The sequence below is a fragment of the Tyto alba genome, unplaced genomic scaffold (genome assembly GCF_018691265.1).
Source record: "Tyto alba isolate M040663 unplaced genomic scaffold, T.alba_DEE_v4.0 Super-Scaffold_2, whole genome shotgun sequence".
Classification (NCBI taxonomy): Eukaryota; Metazoa; Chordata; class Aves; order Strigiformes; family Tytonidae; genus Tyto; species Tyto alba.
Window position 1 is genome coordinate 56,634,096 of NW_024881282.1, and position 18,545 is coordinate 56,652,640.

The following is an 18,545-nucleotide window of genomic DNA, read 5'->3' on the forward strand; positions in this document are numbered from 1 at the left end:
GATGGTAATTTCTTTTCTTAGTCTGGATCTTAAAGCAATCATATGTCACCACCAAAAAAAGAAAAATACAGTAACTACAGATATCTGACTAAGGTTTTCCAGACATCATTGTAACTCAATAACTGCTCCACTGTGCTATGAACTCTATAGCTTCAAGCTGGAAGTCAATCTAGGACAACCAATAGAAAGTGCACCTGTACAATTACTGCATTTCCTAATTCAGAAGGCCAAACTAGAGACAGATTAAGCTTCTGTGTACTCAGATCACCAAAGCATAAGTCCAAAAGCCCATACATCTTTTGTATATATTGCACATCTATATTATCATTAATTGCAATGAAAAATATAATTTATACAACTCAGAAACAGAAAATTACATTCCTTAACCAATGTACATAAAACTTTATTCTAAATTATATATAATCGTTTACATATAGCATCTAAAAACACTATATATGCAATGATTTTAAAATCTTTCAGACAAAGAATAGTCACCAAAAGTTAATAAAAATTATTTTTTTAAAAAAAAGTCATCTAATAACTGAACAGTACCACACACAGTAATTTAAAATATTCAATATGAATTCCATGCTACATTAAAAAATAATCTGCATCACAAAAAATATCCTATCATTTCAAGGAATGTAAACTCATTTTTAAAAACTGCATAAATCTATTATTTTTCAAATAATAGAAAAAATATTTAGCTCTTTGTACTCTAAAATAAAAAATAATGTATGCTGCTAGTAGTTGATAACAATATAATTTATCCAAAGCAGTCTACCTTCCTGCAGATGCATTTTCATTCAGTGTCTGACCCCACTGACCAATAAACAAGTTTACATATATCAACACATTTCAGTGCTCCAAAAATCAAGATAAGTTTGTGTAACTACAATTAACATGATCTCTCTATAACAGTCCTTTAGTACTGTCGTTCTAAAACAATCAATAAAAATGGCCCTGACATATATTGTTTATATACTTGGGATCCCTTCAAAGTTTAAGGCTTGCAGATGTAAAATACAAACAAAATAACTACAAAACAGAATTACCTTTAACTGATCACTGCACCAGAACAGTAAGGAATTACAAGTTCTTTCTGCTTTATTTTATAGCATTTTTAAAGAGTAGGGATATTTTTATTATTGCACTCACTGAAAACCAAATATAATCCCACACTCAAAAATACTATTGCAACAGCTTGATAGCACTCACCGCAAGTAATACTGTTTTAAAGCGAAGGCAGCGTTAGAACAACTTCTGGGAAAGTTAAACTCCTCTACAATTTCTCCCCACTGATTCTTCTCTGATACCTGTCAAAAACAACACACAGGCCGAAATACACAACGTACACATAAACATGTCGTTGACAGCGAACATCACAAAAAAACACAAGGTGCCATGAAGCAAAAAGGTAAATATATAAAAAGAAATAAACACGAGTGTATATGGGATTTAGGACTATATATTTTACTGACAGTCGGTAGTATTTTCCCTTCGGGAATAATCCCGCTCCTCAACGGTATTTTACTTTTTTTTTTTTTTAAACACATACCTTATTTTTTTTTTTTTCGGGGGGGAAAGGGAACGGACGGGAGGGTTTGTATTGTTTTGGGGTTTGTTTGTTTTTGTTTTTACTGCCTGGACAATAACCAATCGGGAGTCCCTCTGTCGCCCCCTTTTAAATCCTAACGCGGTCCGTTAAAAACCCAAAGAAGTTTAAAATAATGCAGGGAAGTCGTGGCGGGGGCGCCCCCTGGCCTCCGGGGCGCGGGGGCGCCGTCCCGGGGGGTCCCCCCAAGACAGATCCACAGACACAGAGAGGCCTTTCTTTTGAGGCCTACATTTCTGTCCCTAGCCTTGAAGCCTAAAGATGGCTATTTGATTACACACCGTCTTGGGTGCCCCTTTTGTTATTTTTCTCCGGGAAGGGCTCGGAGGGCAGCGCCCGGCCCCCCCCCCGGCTGCGAGGATCGTTTCCTAGCCCATGCTCCGTGCCGATTATCGATGTTAAACATGCCCGCTAATTTTGAGTTGCACTAAAACTGCACTCAGACTCTCTCCTCTCTGTCTCTCCCTCTGTGAGAGAGAGACACACACACAGAGCTGCCACCACAAGCGAAAGAAACTGCCTCTCGCCGACCGGAGCTCTCTGCTCCCTCCTCGCCTTCTCCCGGGGAATGGGGGCAGGGGCGAGGGGCTCCGGCGGAGGCGGGGGAGGCACCAGCGGGGTGTGCGCCGTACCCCCGGATCCCCCTTCATCGCTCCACCGACAAGGCCAAGCCACCAACCTGCCTATCTGCTCGCTTCCTTCTTCCACCCCCCACCTTCTCTAACCGGCTTTAAATAGGACGGTTCCCGGCCACCCCGGCTCCCCCCGCCGCCCCCGGGGGTCAGAGGAGACTTTTGGGAAGAGGTTAGTGGGAGGGAAACCCAAATTAAAACTTCCACTCACCTTCCCAAATCCGCCTAAAGTGGTGACTCTGGTGTAGAGAGCGTGAAGATCCAGCTCCTTCCCACCCACCACGGGGATCTTCTTAAAAGGAGACCTGCCAAAGGAGATACACACAAAACACCACAACTTGTCAGCTCTGCCCCCTTTTCTCCCCTCGCTGGGACTGCCGTGTCCTTCAGGGAAGGGGCTGGAAGTTGGATCTGGTCGGTTTAAAAGCCTCCCCCCCTCCCGTTCCATCTCCCCATTTTCCTCACCCTCTGCTGTGGTGAAACTGCCGCAGCTCGTCCAGGAAAGCGAGTCCCTTTCTCCGCTGGTCTGCGTGGTTTTTACCCGTCGAATTTGCCATTTTTGTATTAAAAAAGGTTCTCGTAAAAAAAAAAAAAAAAATCCAATCTTAAAAAAAAAAAAAAAAAAAAAAAAAACGGCCGACAACAACAACAACAATCCCCGGCTCCTCCTTGTCTTTAAGAGACCCAGGTGCCCGTGCTCGGCCGGGGATCAGCCATGGAGAGGGGCTTGTTTAAAAAAAAGTTTAAAAGGAATAAGGGAGCCCAGAGAGTGTGGTAATTGCGAGTCCTGTCTCCACACAACACACAGGCAAAGAGACAGGGAGGGAGAGGGGCACCTCTCAGTAATTCCTCCTCCCGCTGCTGCTGCCTCTCTCAGCACCACAAACCCAACCGATCCAGCCTGCACATGAGACTCAACATGGTGCTGCTGGATCACACAATGAATTGGGTTACTGTTGTGGTGGGGTGGGGGGGGAGCCGGAGTGAGGTATTGACAGTGTGTGTGTGTTACAGCCGCGGCTCCATGCGATCTCCCTCTCCCTCGCTCGCTCGCTCCCTCGCTCGCTCTCTCACACACACACACTGTACAGCTACGGCGGCGGCGGCGGTGGCGGCGGCAGCGGGATTCACTTCTCTTCTCTCTCAGACAAAAAGATCTGAGGCCGCCGTGCTTCTGCCTGGACGAGAGCGCAACACAGCGGACCCCGGAGGCCGGTCCCGGTACTGCAGAAGGCAGCTCTAAAGGCAAAAGCCAGCACAGCCCCAGCAAGCAGTTCCTGGCGGGGAACAATAGGCTCCTCTCGCCGCTAAGGGCTCATCTGCAATGTGCCGCAAACTTCACACAAAGCCGGGCGGAAAGAGGCGAGGGAGAAGGAGAAGAGGGGAGGAAAAAAACGGCTACTACCGGTTGTTCCGGGGCTAGGGGCCGGGGAAAGGGCCCTCCCTTGCCAGGCTCGCACCGATCGGCCTCTCTCCGCTGGCTGACGGCGGGAGGGGGGGGGTGGGTGTGTGTGGGGGGGGGTGGGGTGGGGGTGGGGAGGGCAGGAAAGGTGGATTTGGAAAGCGGGGCCGAATTTTTTAATTGGACTAAACCCAACGCCCTGAGTTCAAGGGGAGAGAAAACAACAACTGAAGGGGGCACTGGTGGATTTGGACTTTTGAAAAACTTTCCGAGTCCCCCGGCCTGAGGTGTTTCCAAGGGCAGGAAGTCGCCCCGGATGGCACGGCGGGGGCGGGGGGGCTGCTCGCCGAGCCGGGGGGCAGCAGGAGCCCCTCATTTGGAGACGTGAGGCATTTAAAACTCCCCAAAGGAGAATGCCGAGCGCTTTCACAAGCAGGGGCTGCCCTGGAGAGGTTTGCCAGCAGGGGCCTGAGCTCTGTCTCACTCCATACATTTTTTTTTTTTTTTCCTCCTCTCTTTCGGAGATACTACGGCCTGTAATCAAAGTGCTTTAGGACTGCTGTACTCAATCTAAGGCGCCTATATATTTCTGCATATTGGTGAATGGAACATACAGTGTAAAATTAATTAAGGAGGAAGGTCTTGGCCCTCACCGTGACCGGGCGGTAGCCAACATTGGCACTGCGGTCCGCTCTCCCCTCTGCCCACGGTGTGTACAGTGTTTGTAAACACTCGTCTCCTGACACGTTTCCCACACGGGAGTCCAGGAGAAGACCTGCAGGCTGGCCACAATGGAGTCTGGCACCGTTTGGCCTAAACAGGAGTGAGAAGCGGCCCATGCGGTGAACAGCACCTCCCCTCAAACCTTTGCTCCTCAGGTAAAGCAAGTGGCAACCCAGGTGGGCATCTGACCTTCCCAGGCAAGCAAACAGAGCCGCAGGTGAGCTCTTGCTCCAGTTTAAGAGGCTCTGGAGGAACATTTTCCCCTCGCAACCAATACAGTGAAATCAAGGCCAGATAGGGCCTTTAGCTTTGCTTTTTTTTTTTTTTTTTTTTTTTTTTTTTTTAAGCAGAACTCCTCATTAAAGTCAGTAAGGAGCTGTGTTTTAAAATCAATGGCACATTATGGCCCCAAGTGAGCACTTAAAGAAGGAAAACGATAATTCCTTTCTATTCCATGTACTAACTTGCTTCAAAACATTTTTTTTTTCAAAGATTTTTTTCCTTTTGACTTGACTGCTGTTTCAGAGTGAATATAGCCATAGAGACACAGTAAGACACTTAGTAAGATTTGCCCTGGGCTCACACTTCGCGGGGGGAGGGGGGAAAAGAAATCCCTCAGTTTCAGATTAACTGTCTATTGAAAAGTCTTTCTCTCTCTCTGGGGTGGTGGTGTGTGGATTTCGGTGTAAGAAATACATAGTGCCTTATTCACTGTAGCAGAGTCCCCCCCGCACCTCCCCCCCTCCCCCCCTAAAATTAGACGTGCAGCAGATCCTGGTCTACAGCTCCTGTCTGTGACACGCTTGAGTTTCTGCTATTTCAGCAACAGTATGCCTGAAACTCCCAAAGCCAGGATAATACGAATGAGAGCGGTTTAAAACAAGCGATTGAGGGGCTAAATCGCTCTTTCAGACATACACGGCTAAACCTCCCTTCACGGGAGGGCGGTGGTTTTTAATCATGCCTTAAAATTCCTTAAAAGCAGGGGGTCTCCCCTCCGCGAGGGGCGGTCGGCAGAGGTGAGTCACTTTCCTCGCCCGGATGCTCTGTGGGAGTGGGAGGCAGAGGGGAGGATAGGCAAATTGCGTAGCAGGGCTAGGTGGGTTTCCATGCTAAGCACAGCAATTGCGCACGGTCCCTTACGTAACTGTCAGCTGGGGATTCCCTAGAGGGGGTCACTTTATTCAACCATTACACAGACCCCGGCCGCCGCTCCGGCGCGCCTGGGCTGCCGTTGCCGCCGCTCCTGAGGCTGCGGCTCCAGCGAGTGCGGCGGCTCCTCACAAAATGGCGGCGCCCATGGAAGCGGCAGCCCCATTTTGTGCCCGGCAGAGCCTGTCAACAAAACGCCGACTTGGCCAAGGCTGAGGAACAGAAGGCGGCGGCTCGTTCGCGTTACAGAGAGCGGAGGGAGGAGAGCGAAGGATTTCACCGCCCTCCCGCCGCCGAGAGGAGACTTTCTATCAAGTGTGCGCGTTGGGGGAGGGAGGAGAGGGAGGTGAGGGGGGACGCGAGCAGCGAGCGAGTCAGAGGCGGCCTTATCCCAGCGCGGAGCTGCCGGAGCTGCGGCGCGGGGGAGGGGAAGGCGAAGGCGAAAGCCGGCGGCCTTGGCGCTGCCCGCGCCGGCTCCGCCGCTCGCCGGGGCCTCGCTGGCGGGGATCCGAGGGCTTAAGCGGCGGGGGCCGGGGGAGCGGCCGGCGGTGCGGGGCCGGGCGGGCCGCGGCGGGCGCGGGAGCCCGGGGCTGCCCGGGCGGGCGGGAGGCGCTGCTCCCCGAGCTCGGGCTGACGGGACCGTTCCTGTCGGATTCCGGCGAACCCGTCATGAATGACGGGACGATCTCGCTCCTTATGTAGCTAACTAGGTCACTGTCAGCACTTAATTACTGTTTGTTTCATTTTAGTGCGTGCCTTATGAATAAACCGGCTATTAGGCTGATGCTTCAAGTAACACTATCCAGCACCAAGGTACAAAATGTCTGTATTGGACTCTGATCTTGTGATGCCAGCTTGATAATAATTACTGTTTTACATTAACGATGTCTCGGTTCTTATAGCTTGGTTCTTCAGCTTATGGCTGAAATAGTTGGAGATCCCCAGTGATAAGGTTGTAAAGCTGGTGTTAGTCTGTTAGTCTTGCACCACCGGTTTTGTTGTTTTTATATTGGACGGGGGCTCCTCTCTTGAGGTAGAGAAAGGGCTTGTGAATTAAGGCGTTTTCCTGATTAATCTGTTTTACTATGCATGCATTTTTAATGGTATTAAATAAAGATGACCTATTCCTGGTGGAAATGAAAATTTTTAAGTGTACCAAAATTATGTTGATATTTAAGAATTATGAAATACCTTGTTGCACATTAAAGAGTCAAAGATTAAATGTAGGGGAAAAGGGAAAAAATTTTGCTATTTAGAAAAAAAAATAATCCTTTTATTGATCTCTGTATAGTACCTGTCAATGCAATTTGAATTTATTTAAGCTGTAAAATAAAACGTGGACTACTATAAACTGCTTATAGAAGTTATGATACACAATGAATTTCAGTCTGTAAATGTTGTATGTGGAATGAGTATTCTTGCAGGCAGATAGTGCAGATCCATAACTGAATTGTCACTATTCAATAGTGGTTGGGTGTTTGTTGTTTTTTTTGTTGGTTTTGTTTGTTTGTTTTTTGTGTGTGTGTGCGTCTGTGTGCTGGTTGCTGTTTTGAGTATAACTGTGCTAAGTGAATCTTCTAATAGCTATATCCTGTGTTGCAGTTTAAAACTTTTTTTTTTTTTTTTAATATTAAATGTGTTTATTACCTATCTGCTGAACTGCTGCTATACAGAGAGCAGGCCACAGTTGCTCTTGTCAGTGTGCCACTAACTCTGCATTTGCTTTCTGCTGGGTGAAATATTCTTGCTCATTTCCATTTTCATTTCTGCTTGTTCTGCTTTTGAATTGTGGCAACATTACATTTTGATTAGGGTAACTAGTATCACTAGCTGTATGCTACTTGTATTAAACAGTAAACTGTAAATCCTTAGAAGATGAAGTTAGTGTATTTTATTTGTGTGTATGTGCCTGTGTGTATATATGTGTTTTTAGAAAATGCAGCCTATTAGATGAACTAGAGAAGACCATAAATTCATTCTTAAGACTTCAGACAGTAGCATATAACATAGGTGCAATCTGAAAATGAACACAAGAATTACAGGATGACCATCTGGTAGAGGAGAAAGGGTCAGAAAGCCAGAGGTAAATTTTAGTGACATATATCTCAGCCATTTTTAATAAAATTGTTAGAAGTGTTGGAGTTAATTGCTTATGTTAGGCTAAAGACTTCACTCTTTGCATATGTACACTTGAACAAGGGGCATTTACTCAGCAAGGTGTTAGTCCTAGCCCTTCATACTGAAGAAGTTTTCAACATTCTTTATTATATTTTAGTGTGCTAAAGCTACATTTTAAAGATGCTGCTACTTTGTATAGATCATAAATGGCTAGTCTTCAGTGGTACAGTATTGAATAATAAATGTCTTACGCATGAAATGAAATGCTAAACAGTACAGCAGAGGTGGGGAAGCGGATGTACAGTATTACAGGCTACTTCTGCACATTTGTACAGAATTTGCACTAGTTAGTGGAACTTCACTACCCCAGCAGGTTTTGTTTAGATAATCTTTTTTTTAAAAAAAAAAAACCAACTTAAAAAATTCTTTTATGTTGAAAAGAACCAACTTCTTAAATTGTTTAATTAATTGACTTGTGATCCTTCCCTCCTAAATCTCCTAATGTGTGTTGTGCGCCTTCCTCATTTCAGCTTTTACTTTTATGGTATTACTACTCAGGAAATAAAGCAGAAGGAAGAATGGGCTACATAAACACTGTTTTAAATACTGAAGTAAATTGATTTTTAACATGCTATCTGTAACTATTGTAATTTTCTAATACTTCCTCTTCTTCACAAAGGTCCACCTTTTGAAGTCAATGAATTTTACGATCATCTAAACTCTAAGTTGATAACACTTCAAAGTTGAGCATTTTTCAGTTGTGCAATGGAGTATGAAACATGAAGCAGGAAAACCCTAAATACAACTGAAGGAGAAGTAAAAATAAATACGTAAATGCACTCCCACTTGATTTCAAAACTGCAGTGCTTTTGAAATCACAATTCTGTTGTAGGTCCTGCCTTATGTGTTCTGAACACTTGGGGTTGGCAATGCTTCAGTAAGTTCAGAAAGATGATAAAATTCATATCCTTTTCTTACATGCAAAAAATATTTGCTGCATTTCTTAAGTTATCATACCTGTAATGCAGATTAGGGCCTTAATGGCGAAAAATGTTTTGAGATTCTAACAAGCATTTGTCTGCAGCACAGAAGTCACAAATGTCCTGACAGCAAACCAGTGCAAGCCTTTTTTTTTTAAAAAAAAAAAAAACAAAACAAAACAAAAAAACCCAAAACATATTTGCACTTAGTAATTCACCTGTTTCAAGCGTTGCTTTGTGATTACCTCTGTGATCTGGTGGATGGCACGCTTCCCCTGCCACTATAGCTGTACATGTTGCCTGAAATAGCACTAGTGTGATTCATGTTTCTGGTTGGATGTGTGAAAGTTTGATTGAGATGCAAAACTGAGAGAGTTCTGCTGAATGTTAAAAAGGAACCATGCTCAGAAAGATGGAAATGATCAGGTTAAATTTGGCTCAAGCTTTAAGAGTTTTTGTAGAGTAAGAATGATGGTATCACACATGGGTGGAGAAGGTCTAGTTAACTTAAAGCAAAACCAAACCTAATAACTTCATAATGTTTGTTAGAAGTCTTAAGTGGTGAAATGCTACTAGTAGGAGAGTTCTCAGTATTGCAGATCTGCCAACAATATTTGCTTGTCACGTAGCACTGTCTCATATTTTTACCAATTCAAATGGCAGTCAACGGTAGCTAAAAATATATAGAAATTTCTCTGAGTAAGCGGTTGCCTTAGTTAACTTTTATATAGGCATAAATGAAAAGGGAAGTAGTTTGTGCAACTGTGAATGTGTGGACAGACAATACATGTGACAATTTATGGATTTCAATGTAATACATGCTGCAGAAACTTTTCTGAAAACTTAAGTAGTAAATGAAAGAAATACTGATTAAATAACATTTATTGAAATTGCCCAAGCAAATCAAGTACTTAAAAGCAGTGAAAACACATGAATACCCACAGATGCACTTTTGAAAGAGAAAATTTGTTGTTTAATTATGATTCTCGGTCTATCTGTTGGTGATATACTTAATATGGATTTGGTCTTGCAGGCTGCTGACAGATGAGCAGCATTGCATTGAATGTTGTGTTGCCCAGATAAAAGGAAGTATCTCTGTTTTTGGACCAAATGAAAGGAAAAAAAAAATCTCGAACGCACTGCATTGGTCAAATGCTGATGGGACACCTAGCTTGAAAATCACACTTAAAACATTGGACTTAGTCGCTACTGTAGTTTAACAGTTTAACACAACTGAAAGATGCTAGTGAGAAACAGTTTTTGAGGTTGCTTCCATATAAAGGGCTATCAAATGTAGTCGAGTATCAGTTCCTGTTGCTTGCAGTAACAGGAGAGCATTTGAAGCTCTCGGAGGCATCTATGACCGCTAATCTCCAGGTATTATAAAAATGTTTATTAGGCTGAGCTGCTACTATTTCTGAATTTTGAACCTTAACGTAAGATCTGTCTTACCCAGAATCTTCTTGCAAACGGAGGATAACAGAAGTTGCTTAGGAAAAAATAGAATGTATGTGTGCTCCTACACCTTCTATCAATTCTCGATCTTGGGGCTTCCAGAGCTACCAGGATCACTATGCTTCAGAGCGACCGATGCACACAGCGGGCGCAGTGTCTGGTGCTGAGCTGAGATGTACCTGACACTGTTTAGAGAAGAGTGAGCATAGTCCCCTAACGCCTCACCAGGAGGCAAAAGTACAGTCTGTGGATATTTGGGGTAGCAGTGTTAAAACGTGTTACGCAAACTAGTCTGCTTAGCCTTGTCCTTATCTAGCTTGTGTGCGGAGTGGGGAAACTGCAGGCCAGGGAAAGGTCTCTTCCTTCTACAAGACTCGCTTGCACGTGTTGGAGAACGGTACAGAAGCTGCAAGGATTCTTGCAGTCGTGCTGAAGAAGGAAAAAGGGAGATGAAAGAAAATGTGGGCTCAAGCAAGGGAGTGGGGAAAACCTGATAATTTTGGATGGCGCAATCCCCTCTCTAGGGGCTTTCAGCAGTACATGGGAGACTTCTACTTCAGATATATATCTCTCCTTAGATGCAGTTACTGTACAGTTTGTTTCCATCTTTTGCTGATTCGGGAATATTTAGTATTGCAGCTACTCACACTTAATTTGTACTCTTAAGGCTTTCTTTATTGTATTTTATTTCAGTTTCTTGAACACAAACTTCCAGTGACAAGTCACGTGCTGCACTGGGGACTGCTTGTAGTGAAATCCCCAGCATAAATAGCAGTGTCCTGAGCTCACAGTACTGTCTCTCAGAATGAAACTTCTTCCTGTCTCATTTCATCCTTCATCAAGTTGCTCTAGCGTTAGTTTACAAAGTCAAAACAGATTATTTTTTTTTAATGCTACAAGTTTAGCTAGATTCATAAGACAATAAAAGTAAAGTAAGCCTGTCTGTGAATGTAACCCTTAGAATATTGTATTTGATCAGTTACCTCTATTGTAATAAATCTGGGCTCACTCTTCACTTTGCTTTAGGAAAATTAAATAATGTCATAGTTTTTCCTCCAAGAGGTTGCCAAGCTATTACAGAGCCCCCATGGTGTTCGTTTGGAATTAGTTGTGCTTAGCACTTAGAAAATGGAGTTGTGTGTCCATAATACAGGTGTTTGTGTCATGTTTGCGGTACCATACAGAAATTATAATACTTATTTGATAGTGCAAGTTTCCCAATGTTGTTTAATTATTGTGCTAAGGAATCCTCTCCTTTTGCCAAATTATGCTAATTAAGCTTTCAAAGATGTTTTTCAATGATTTTTTTTAAAGTTTGGGTAACTAGCTGCAGCCAAGTTCCTATCAGGATCAATGTACTTATTTATAGAAGAAAATATATAGACATTCAAATTACTATTTTTTTTTCATCTGCCAAAGAGTTCTTGACTTTAAATAAAAGTCTAATAGTTTCTGTCTGCAACTGAACATTAAAATTATATATAATTACATACAAATATTAACATATAAACATATAAAAATTGAGGTTGAAAAAGTCAGTGCTCATTACTTAAGAGTTTTCCATCTGTGTGACATCATGCATGTGTATTATGATAGTCCTTAATTATGTGATCACTTTATTTAATGCATGATCCATCAGCTTGAGATGGGTACTGCTTACTGAATTAAAAAAGAGAGGTTCTGCCTCTATCTGCATGATGTTTAAATGTTTATCTGAATATGGACTATTTTAATTTTTTTTTTGTATGTTCATACAGGCTTTTCTAGAGTAATCATTAAGTGAGTATCTGAATGCTCATACTAATGAGTTCACAAAATTCTGAGCTTAGTAGCATTATCATCGCTATAATACTGAGAAAGCTAAGGCACGAAGGAATTTGATACAAGAATGGCTGCTAATTTTGGGTGTTCTTCATTTAATCAAAGCACAGTTTCAATGGATATAATTTACAGGTTATTTGAGAGTAGAGATACTTCAGCAATAGGAGTGCTAGTCATAACTTTAGAACCATGTTAAATTCAGCCATAGGCTTTTTCATGAGCTTGTATGTACATGCAGTAGTCCTGACTGCATTATTAGGACTTTTCCAGTGCAAAATTACTATGATGCTCTGTCTAGTCTTTGAAATGTTTCCAGTGCTCAGAAGCTGCAGTCAGGAAGGCTGTGTACTGACGGTAGCTACTGCTTGGTATTTCTGTGTTTAGTTTCCAGACACTCCAATTTAGAACTCAGAAAATGAGAAATGCTTCGTTAGAGGCCACCAATTCCACTCGCAGCTCTGTGTAAATCCCTGGGAAAGACAGAAATAGAAACGGAGTATACTCAACAGGATGCTTTTGCTGGAGCCTCCCAAGATCATCCATCCCTCCCCTGCCCCCCGAGGCCTGCTGCTGTCCCTTGGTGCTGGCCTGGGTGCCAGAAGAGGGAGCACGGAGCACAGTGGAGCCCCAGCCTGAACTGTAGTCCCCACTGCTGCCTCAGGTAGGAGTAACTGCTAGGACTGATCTGCAGCATTGCTGATGCCACGGAATTTTCAGAAAACCCAACTTCTCATTCTTAATATTATTTTTTTTAATTATTATTTTTTGCTGTGCTTGTGCAGCTTGAGATTTAAAAGCTTGTTGCTTTATCATGATGCTCAGTAGGAAAGCTGCCCAAAAGGCATATCCCTGGCTCAAAGTCTATTCTCCCACTAAATCTCAGATTCTCTCTTCAAAGTAAAGGCCTTTTCAAGTACAGTAAGAGGGCTTTTTCTGTACTTGAGTAAAAATGGGAGGTTTTTTTTCTCCCCCCCGTTTCATACTTGCGTTCTTGTTGAAAATTTCTTTTGAAAACATCAGCTTGAGGCAGACACACCTGGCCTGGAAAACTTCATCCTCAGTAGTTCTAAGTTCAGAAAAAACAATGTATCTCCAGTTGTTTCTTCTTATAAGGTGTCTTGGAACCTGAAGTCCTATCAAAATTCAACCCTGAAAACATATCCTAGTAGCTGTTTGGCCCTATTTGCATTTATAGTCACTATATTGCGATGTGATTGCAAAACATCTGTACACTGGGCTCAAATACAGAAAATCAGCTATCCTGTAATACACTCAGCTCATTCCAATATAATGCTAATTACTGAGAACAGCACTGCCCAATACACAGTCAGTATATGAAAGGAAGATGGCATGTGCCGTGCTTGTAGTCCAAGTAGTAAAAATTATTCCTTACAGTGATGATATTGGTGCTGGCTTCCTCAAATGGGTTCAGGGTTCTGAGTAGCTGAAGCAGTTGTGTTGTGTTAGGTACACCAGTTGAGCTTTGGGTAGTATTTGAACTGTATCCCTTTGCTAGGCAGAGCTCTGAGGACCACATTCAGTCCTACCTGTTGTTACAGGATCACAGTCCCAGAACGGGAACAGTTTTGTCAACTAGTTGGATGTCCTGGGAGAATTCCCAAAGGATTACTTAGTTTGCTAATCTCTGCTCAAGGGCTTCTGGTGGCTTCATTGCTAACAAAGGTTTAGCCTAGTAAGCACTGCTTGCCTTTTTTTTTTTTTTTTAAATTTGTTTAATTTTTAAGAAAGGACTGCTTGATGAATGGCTGGTGAGCATAATGTTAAGAGCTTTTTTGTCCTCATTGTGGTGTTACTGGCTTCAGTTAGGTGTGAGAATGACAGAAGAGCTTTACACAGCTGTTTGCTTTATTTATTTTTACCCTGTCCTCATCACATCCTCACAAAATGTTTGGGACATGTCTTGTAGCAATGTAATTGGAACACAGGGTTACTTCATGGTCACATGCCTCTTGTTTGAGGGGGCGAAACACAGAAAAAAACTCTAAAAAAAAAAACCCTACCGTTCAAGGAAGGGGAAAGCTTTCCAGTTCCTTGTATATGATCATCCTGAGCACAGTTACTTTAGAATTTAGAGTTTTATGGCTTGAAGTTAATAATACCATTCTATTAAAAAATTCTTCATTAAATATTCCACTAGGTGTTTGGATGTTATACTGAACATTTGTTACAGTGATTGTTCATGAAAAGCCTACTTTTTGGTGCTCTTCTGGTCTCAGGGAAGATGCAGAAAGGAAAATGTGGTTTTTGTTTCTTCTTGCTGGTTTCAATGGCAAGTTGCAGTTCCTAGGTATAGAAGTCAGTGAAGCTGACTTCTTCTGTATGCCTGGAAGTGGTTCAGTGCCAGCTGGAGAGAAACAGGCAGTTTTCAAACAAATCACTGAAGCAGCTTCAGTATTCTTCAACATCTTTTCATGGAAAGTGAGGGGATGTGATGTTTGCAAATTTTTGAAGGAAAAAAATTGGCAGGATTTTAGAAGGCCTTTTAGGTAGTCCAACAGATTTTCCCCTGCCTTGGTAGATAACAAAACACCACCACAAACAATGTGCTGTGCAGTCACTAGCCTTCTAAAAAGCTGTTGCGCACAGTTCAAGACCACAGCTCTCCAGGTGTCTTGATAATGGCTTGTCCTGCCTGATGAAGGAGTTTCTCTTAAGTTTTCCCCCTTGACCAGTGCCACAGCAGAGTGCTGCTCACTGGGTGTTAGGAACAACTTTTTAAATTACCGAAAGCAAAGCCACCGATCACCAAATATATTTTGGGTTAATTTGTTACTGCCTTATTAAAGCTTGCCGATCTTAAATAGGGAGTAGCAATAAATATTAAAACCCACAGCTTTGTAAATCCAAATGAAGTTAAGGGAAGTTTAACATTTGGAGAGGAATTAGTAGATAGGTATGTGCATGAGCCTGGGTGTGGCAGGAGAGGCCACTGCAGGCCAGCTATCTAGAGTGGCACATTTTGAACATAAACTATCGAATGCAGCACTGTACCAGCCTTGGTGAGTCTGCTGTTCTTTGTGCTGGTGCCCTCCACGTATCAGTCAGAGAACAGGAACTCTTCAAGTCACAGCTCCCATAGCTTCTTCCAGGACCTGAACCGAAATACCTAATAGGGGTTTGTGTTTACATATAAGTCTGTTGGAACTGGAGTCCAGGAGTTGAGCGGTGCTCCCCAGAAAATGTTGGATCATCTCTCAAAACCAGAGTCCTAGTATTCTGTGCAATGTTTTATGGATGATAAAAGTAGTCAGGACTCAAGTGCTGATAAATAGTTCTCTTTATCATGCTTCACTCATGTCAAAATTAATTGGACAAAGCTGCTGCCAATTCGCTACTCAAAGACAGTAAGTAAAGATACTTGCAAAGGAACTCACCAGTTGATTTCATATTCAGCAGCAGTGTTGCCAATTAATTTTTAGTAAGGGTTTGCTATTTTAAAATATTTCATATGTATCTTGGTCTCTAAAAAATGACTTTTCAGCATTTTTGTAGAGGTCGAAAAAGTAGATTGTTAATATGAAAATACAATCTTTTGTCTGAATACAAGATACAAGTTAAAGTTTGGATGTATATACATTTCCAGTGTTTGATCCCAGAATTTAGCCATCCTAAGCACTCTTCCTCATATTCTGTGATGAACCACTTAAACAAGAAATAAGGGTGTGTGGAGAGGAAATGGGAGAATTGCAAGCAGCTGATACTTGTGTTCTTTGTTTGCACATCAGTCACTAGTTAAAGTACACTGCAATTTCAGTACAACTTAGCAGTGGTTTGCATGTTACTATATTATTTTTAAAAACAGTTTGTACTTTGCAGTGGTTATTTAAGTTGCAGTAATGAACAATAAAGTTTTGTTGTTTGAACTTCCGCCTGCCTAATTGTAATGAAAGGAGAAGTATGAGCTATGCAAACAGATTTTATTGAAGTATAAAAACAGATCCAGCAATTTACACAATCTACAGAAATGATATGTCATTACCACAAACTAGCTACTACAGGAAGTAGCTCTTGGTTTGGGTGCCAGATTATATATAAACTTTAGACTCTGCTTACCCCAATACTTAATTGGGGACAAAATGTTTAGACAACTCCTAATTCTTTTATTGGACAATTTTGATGTAAAACTTCAAATCTTCTTGAATATGGAATATAATGTAACTTGAGAAGGAGTTGTTTCATGGGATCACCTCTGACTCATGAATGTGTTTGTGCATGGTATCTGTATCTCCTCTTGACCAATGTGGGTCTTGTGGTGCTGATTCATTCTAGGAACAACTGAGATTTTGGGCAAATCCCTAATGATGAAAACCTGCAGGTAAATAATTTACATAATGATATCACTAACCTAATACAGTAGTTGACTTGTCAAGCTAGTAGCACATGAATTGGTAGCAGCCTGACTAGCTAGTTTTGGAATGGCAGTAGTGGCTTCATTCTGCAGTAGAATGGTTTTTTACAGTTATGCACTAAATATTCAAACCAATGGCAAGTTCTGGAACCACTGCTAGAGGTCGGGTAACAGCAAGTTGTTCCACAATTAGTTTAAGACATCTTAAACTGATGTTGCTTCCAAACAGAAGCATATCATCCACCATCCTCCTCTTCTTCCTTCCTCTTGGAATTAGCATTCACACAGCTGTACTGCAACCTAGATAAAGATTAATTTAGCTGAAGATTTACAGGATCAGAAAGTTACCTTTTAAAGGGACTTGTTACCTAAGAAGATTCACTGTGTGAAGGGCAGTATCTGTGCAAGAAGAGATGGAAGTAAGCATCAGGGAATAGCAGGGCTCCCTGTATTCCACCTTCAAAGGCTCCAGCATCCACACCATTCAGATACAAACAGCAGGACAAGGCACTGTCCCACTTGTTCATATTGATGAGGGAGCCAAAGAAACCTGAAGTCAAGGCAATTAGGTCCTACTACCAGTTCCTTGTTTCTTTTTAAAAGGATGATGAAGTGATGGGTCTTCTGATAAATATTTCCTCTGGTTTGCTTAGCCTTGTTGCGTCAGGCATTTTGAAAGGGGTGCATCTGGCTGAATAATTAACTGTGCTCTTCATGTTTTTTCCAGGGCAGGTGGGGTACAACTGTCATCTTGTGGTATTTACAAGAAAACAGAAATAGAAAACTTAACTTTCATTTTACATGCAGCATGTCCATGTGAGATGGACATAGACAATACAGAAATTAGTTAGAAAAAGCATTTTGGCTGTTAACAACCCTGCTATATTTTCATTTTGTTGCCTACTTTCAGCTTGTCTGCCCCAAAACATTGCACTGCATCCAGAGACTTAAAATTTGGAGTCTGCGGGTCTTGGGGATGGAGGGAGGTTGAGCCTAAGTACCCATAAAGAGACATGTATGCTGGATATTTTCAAGACTGAGGTTTGGAAATAAGTTTCTGTCCTTCACTCATGAAGAATCTAAGATAGAACCTTTTGGACCATGGCACATCTATATTTAGATTTTCTATACCTATATACTTTTTTTTTTTTTTCCCCTTTATTTCTCTGTGGACAAATTTTAAGTCAAATGCAACTTGTCGGAACACAGCCCAAATTTGGTATCCTTTAACATTCATAGTACAATATTTGTTGATGAAATGAAGAAAGGGAATATTCTGCACTTGAAAAGCAACCGAGCTTCCAAAGGAAGGGGATTTCTAGTCTGAAAGAAAAGGAAAATCTGAGCCCTGATGAAAAAATTATCATCAGGGCAGTACAGTATCCAGCTTGTAGGTGAAGAACTTTAAACATACTATTCTTCCCCAAATATTCCTGAAGCTTGGCTGTGATCCTTGAAAAAGCTGTCTAGTAGTCAATCAGCAGCAGAATCTGCAATTTTAAGTTAGATGTCTAACCTGCCCTGTGCAGAGGGACAGGATAATTATCCTGGAACAAGAACTGCAAAACTCAGGAGTGACGGGGACTGCTCAGTCTAGTGAAAAAAATCTTGTGCAAAAGCGGGCCTTGAAATGTTTTCAGGCAGAGGTAGTGCTGTCTGCAAGTGCCTATTTTACTTAGGATTTATAGCTTACAATGCTGTCCTGATTGGTGTTTATGTCCTTTCATTTAAAATACGACGAGGAATCCTCTTCAGGAGGAAGAGTTGTCATCTTCCTGCTTCAAATATATTAGCTGGGAAGTTCCAGCCTTCACTGAAGAAAAGCCAGGCTCTATTTTAAGTGATAGCCCCCATCTGTATTCACCTTGTAGGACGTATGTAGGCTCATTACTCAAGCTCAGAGACTTCTTCCCCTTTTGTGTAAAATATGAGGCAGGGAGTGCCCCACACAAGTTTCTCTCAGGGACAGTGCTGAGGTGGAGTGGCCTGCTACAGTCAATTTCAGAGAGGTAGTGAGTTGTTTTCTGTTTATTAGACACTCAAGATGTGTATGTACTTCTACAAGTCTTCTCCAAAGACTACTATTCACTCAGTGTGACTTATAAGGGCTGGATCCTATCATCTCCTGTGCAAACCAGGAGCCTTAACTGTCTTAGAAGGTGATGTATTTATGATAAATGTTCAACCTGACATTATTTTAGAATAAGAATAGATTGGGAGCTTGAATAGCAGAATTACAGACTTGGAAGGTTATGAAGACATTGTTAAATTCAGAAGT

The 18,545-nt window shown here is 42.1% G+C and overlaps 1 protein-coding gene and 1 long non-coding RNA gene across 3 annotated transcripts in view; one reads left to right on the forward strand and one right to left on the reverse strand.

Moving 5' to 3' along the window:
- Positions 1-3,352, reverse strand: part of ARID2 (AT-rich interaction domain 2) — a 109,049-nt gene extending 105,697 nt beyond the window's left edge. Inside the window, exons 1-3 of the mRNA XM_032999838.2 lie at positions 2,713-3,352; positions 2,459-2,552; positions 1,219-1,316 (exon numbers count right to left, since the gene is read on the reverse strand). Coding sequence (XP_032855729.1) covers positions 1,219-1,316; positions 2,459-2,552; positions 2,713-2,804 — 284 coding nt within the window. The 5' untranslated portion in view covers positions 2,805-3,352. The remainder of the gene's footprint in view (positions 1-1,218; positions 1,317-2,458; positions 2,553-2,712) is intronic.
- A 1,805-nt stretch (positions 3,353-5,157) lies between these two features.
- Positions 5,158-18,545, forward strand: part of LOC116963361 — a 91,377-nt gene continuing 77,989 nt past the window's right edge. The window contains exons 1-2 of one of the 2 annotated variants that reach the window (XR_006165323.1): positions 5,158-5,391; positions 6,274-6,337. This is a non-coding gene — a long non-coding RNA (uncharacterized LOC116963361). The remainder of the gene's footprint in view (positions 5,392-6,273; positions 6,338-18,545) is intronic. The other variant, XR_006165324.1, reaches the window with a different exon arrangement.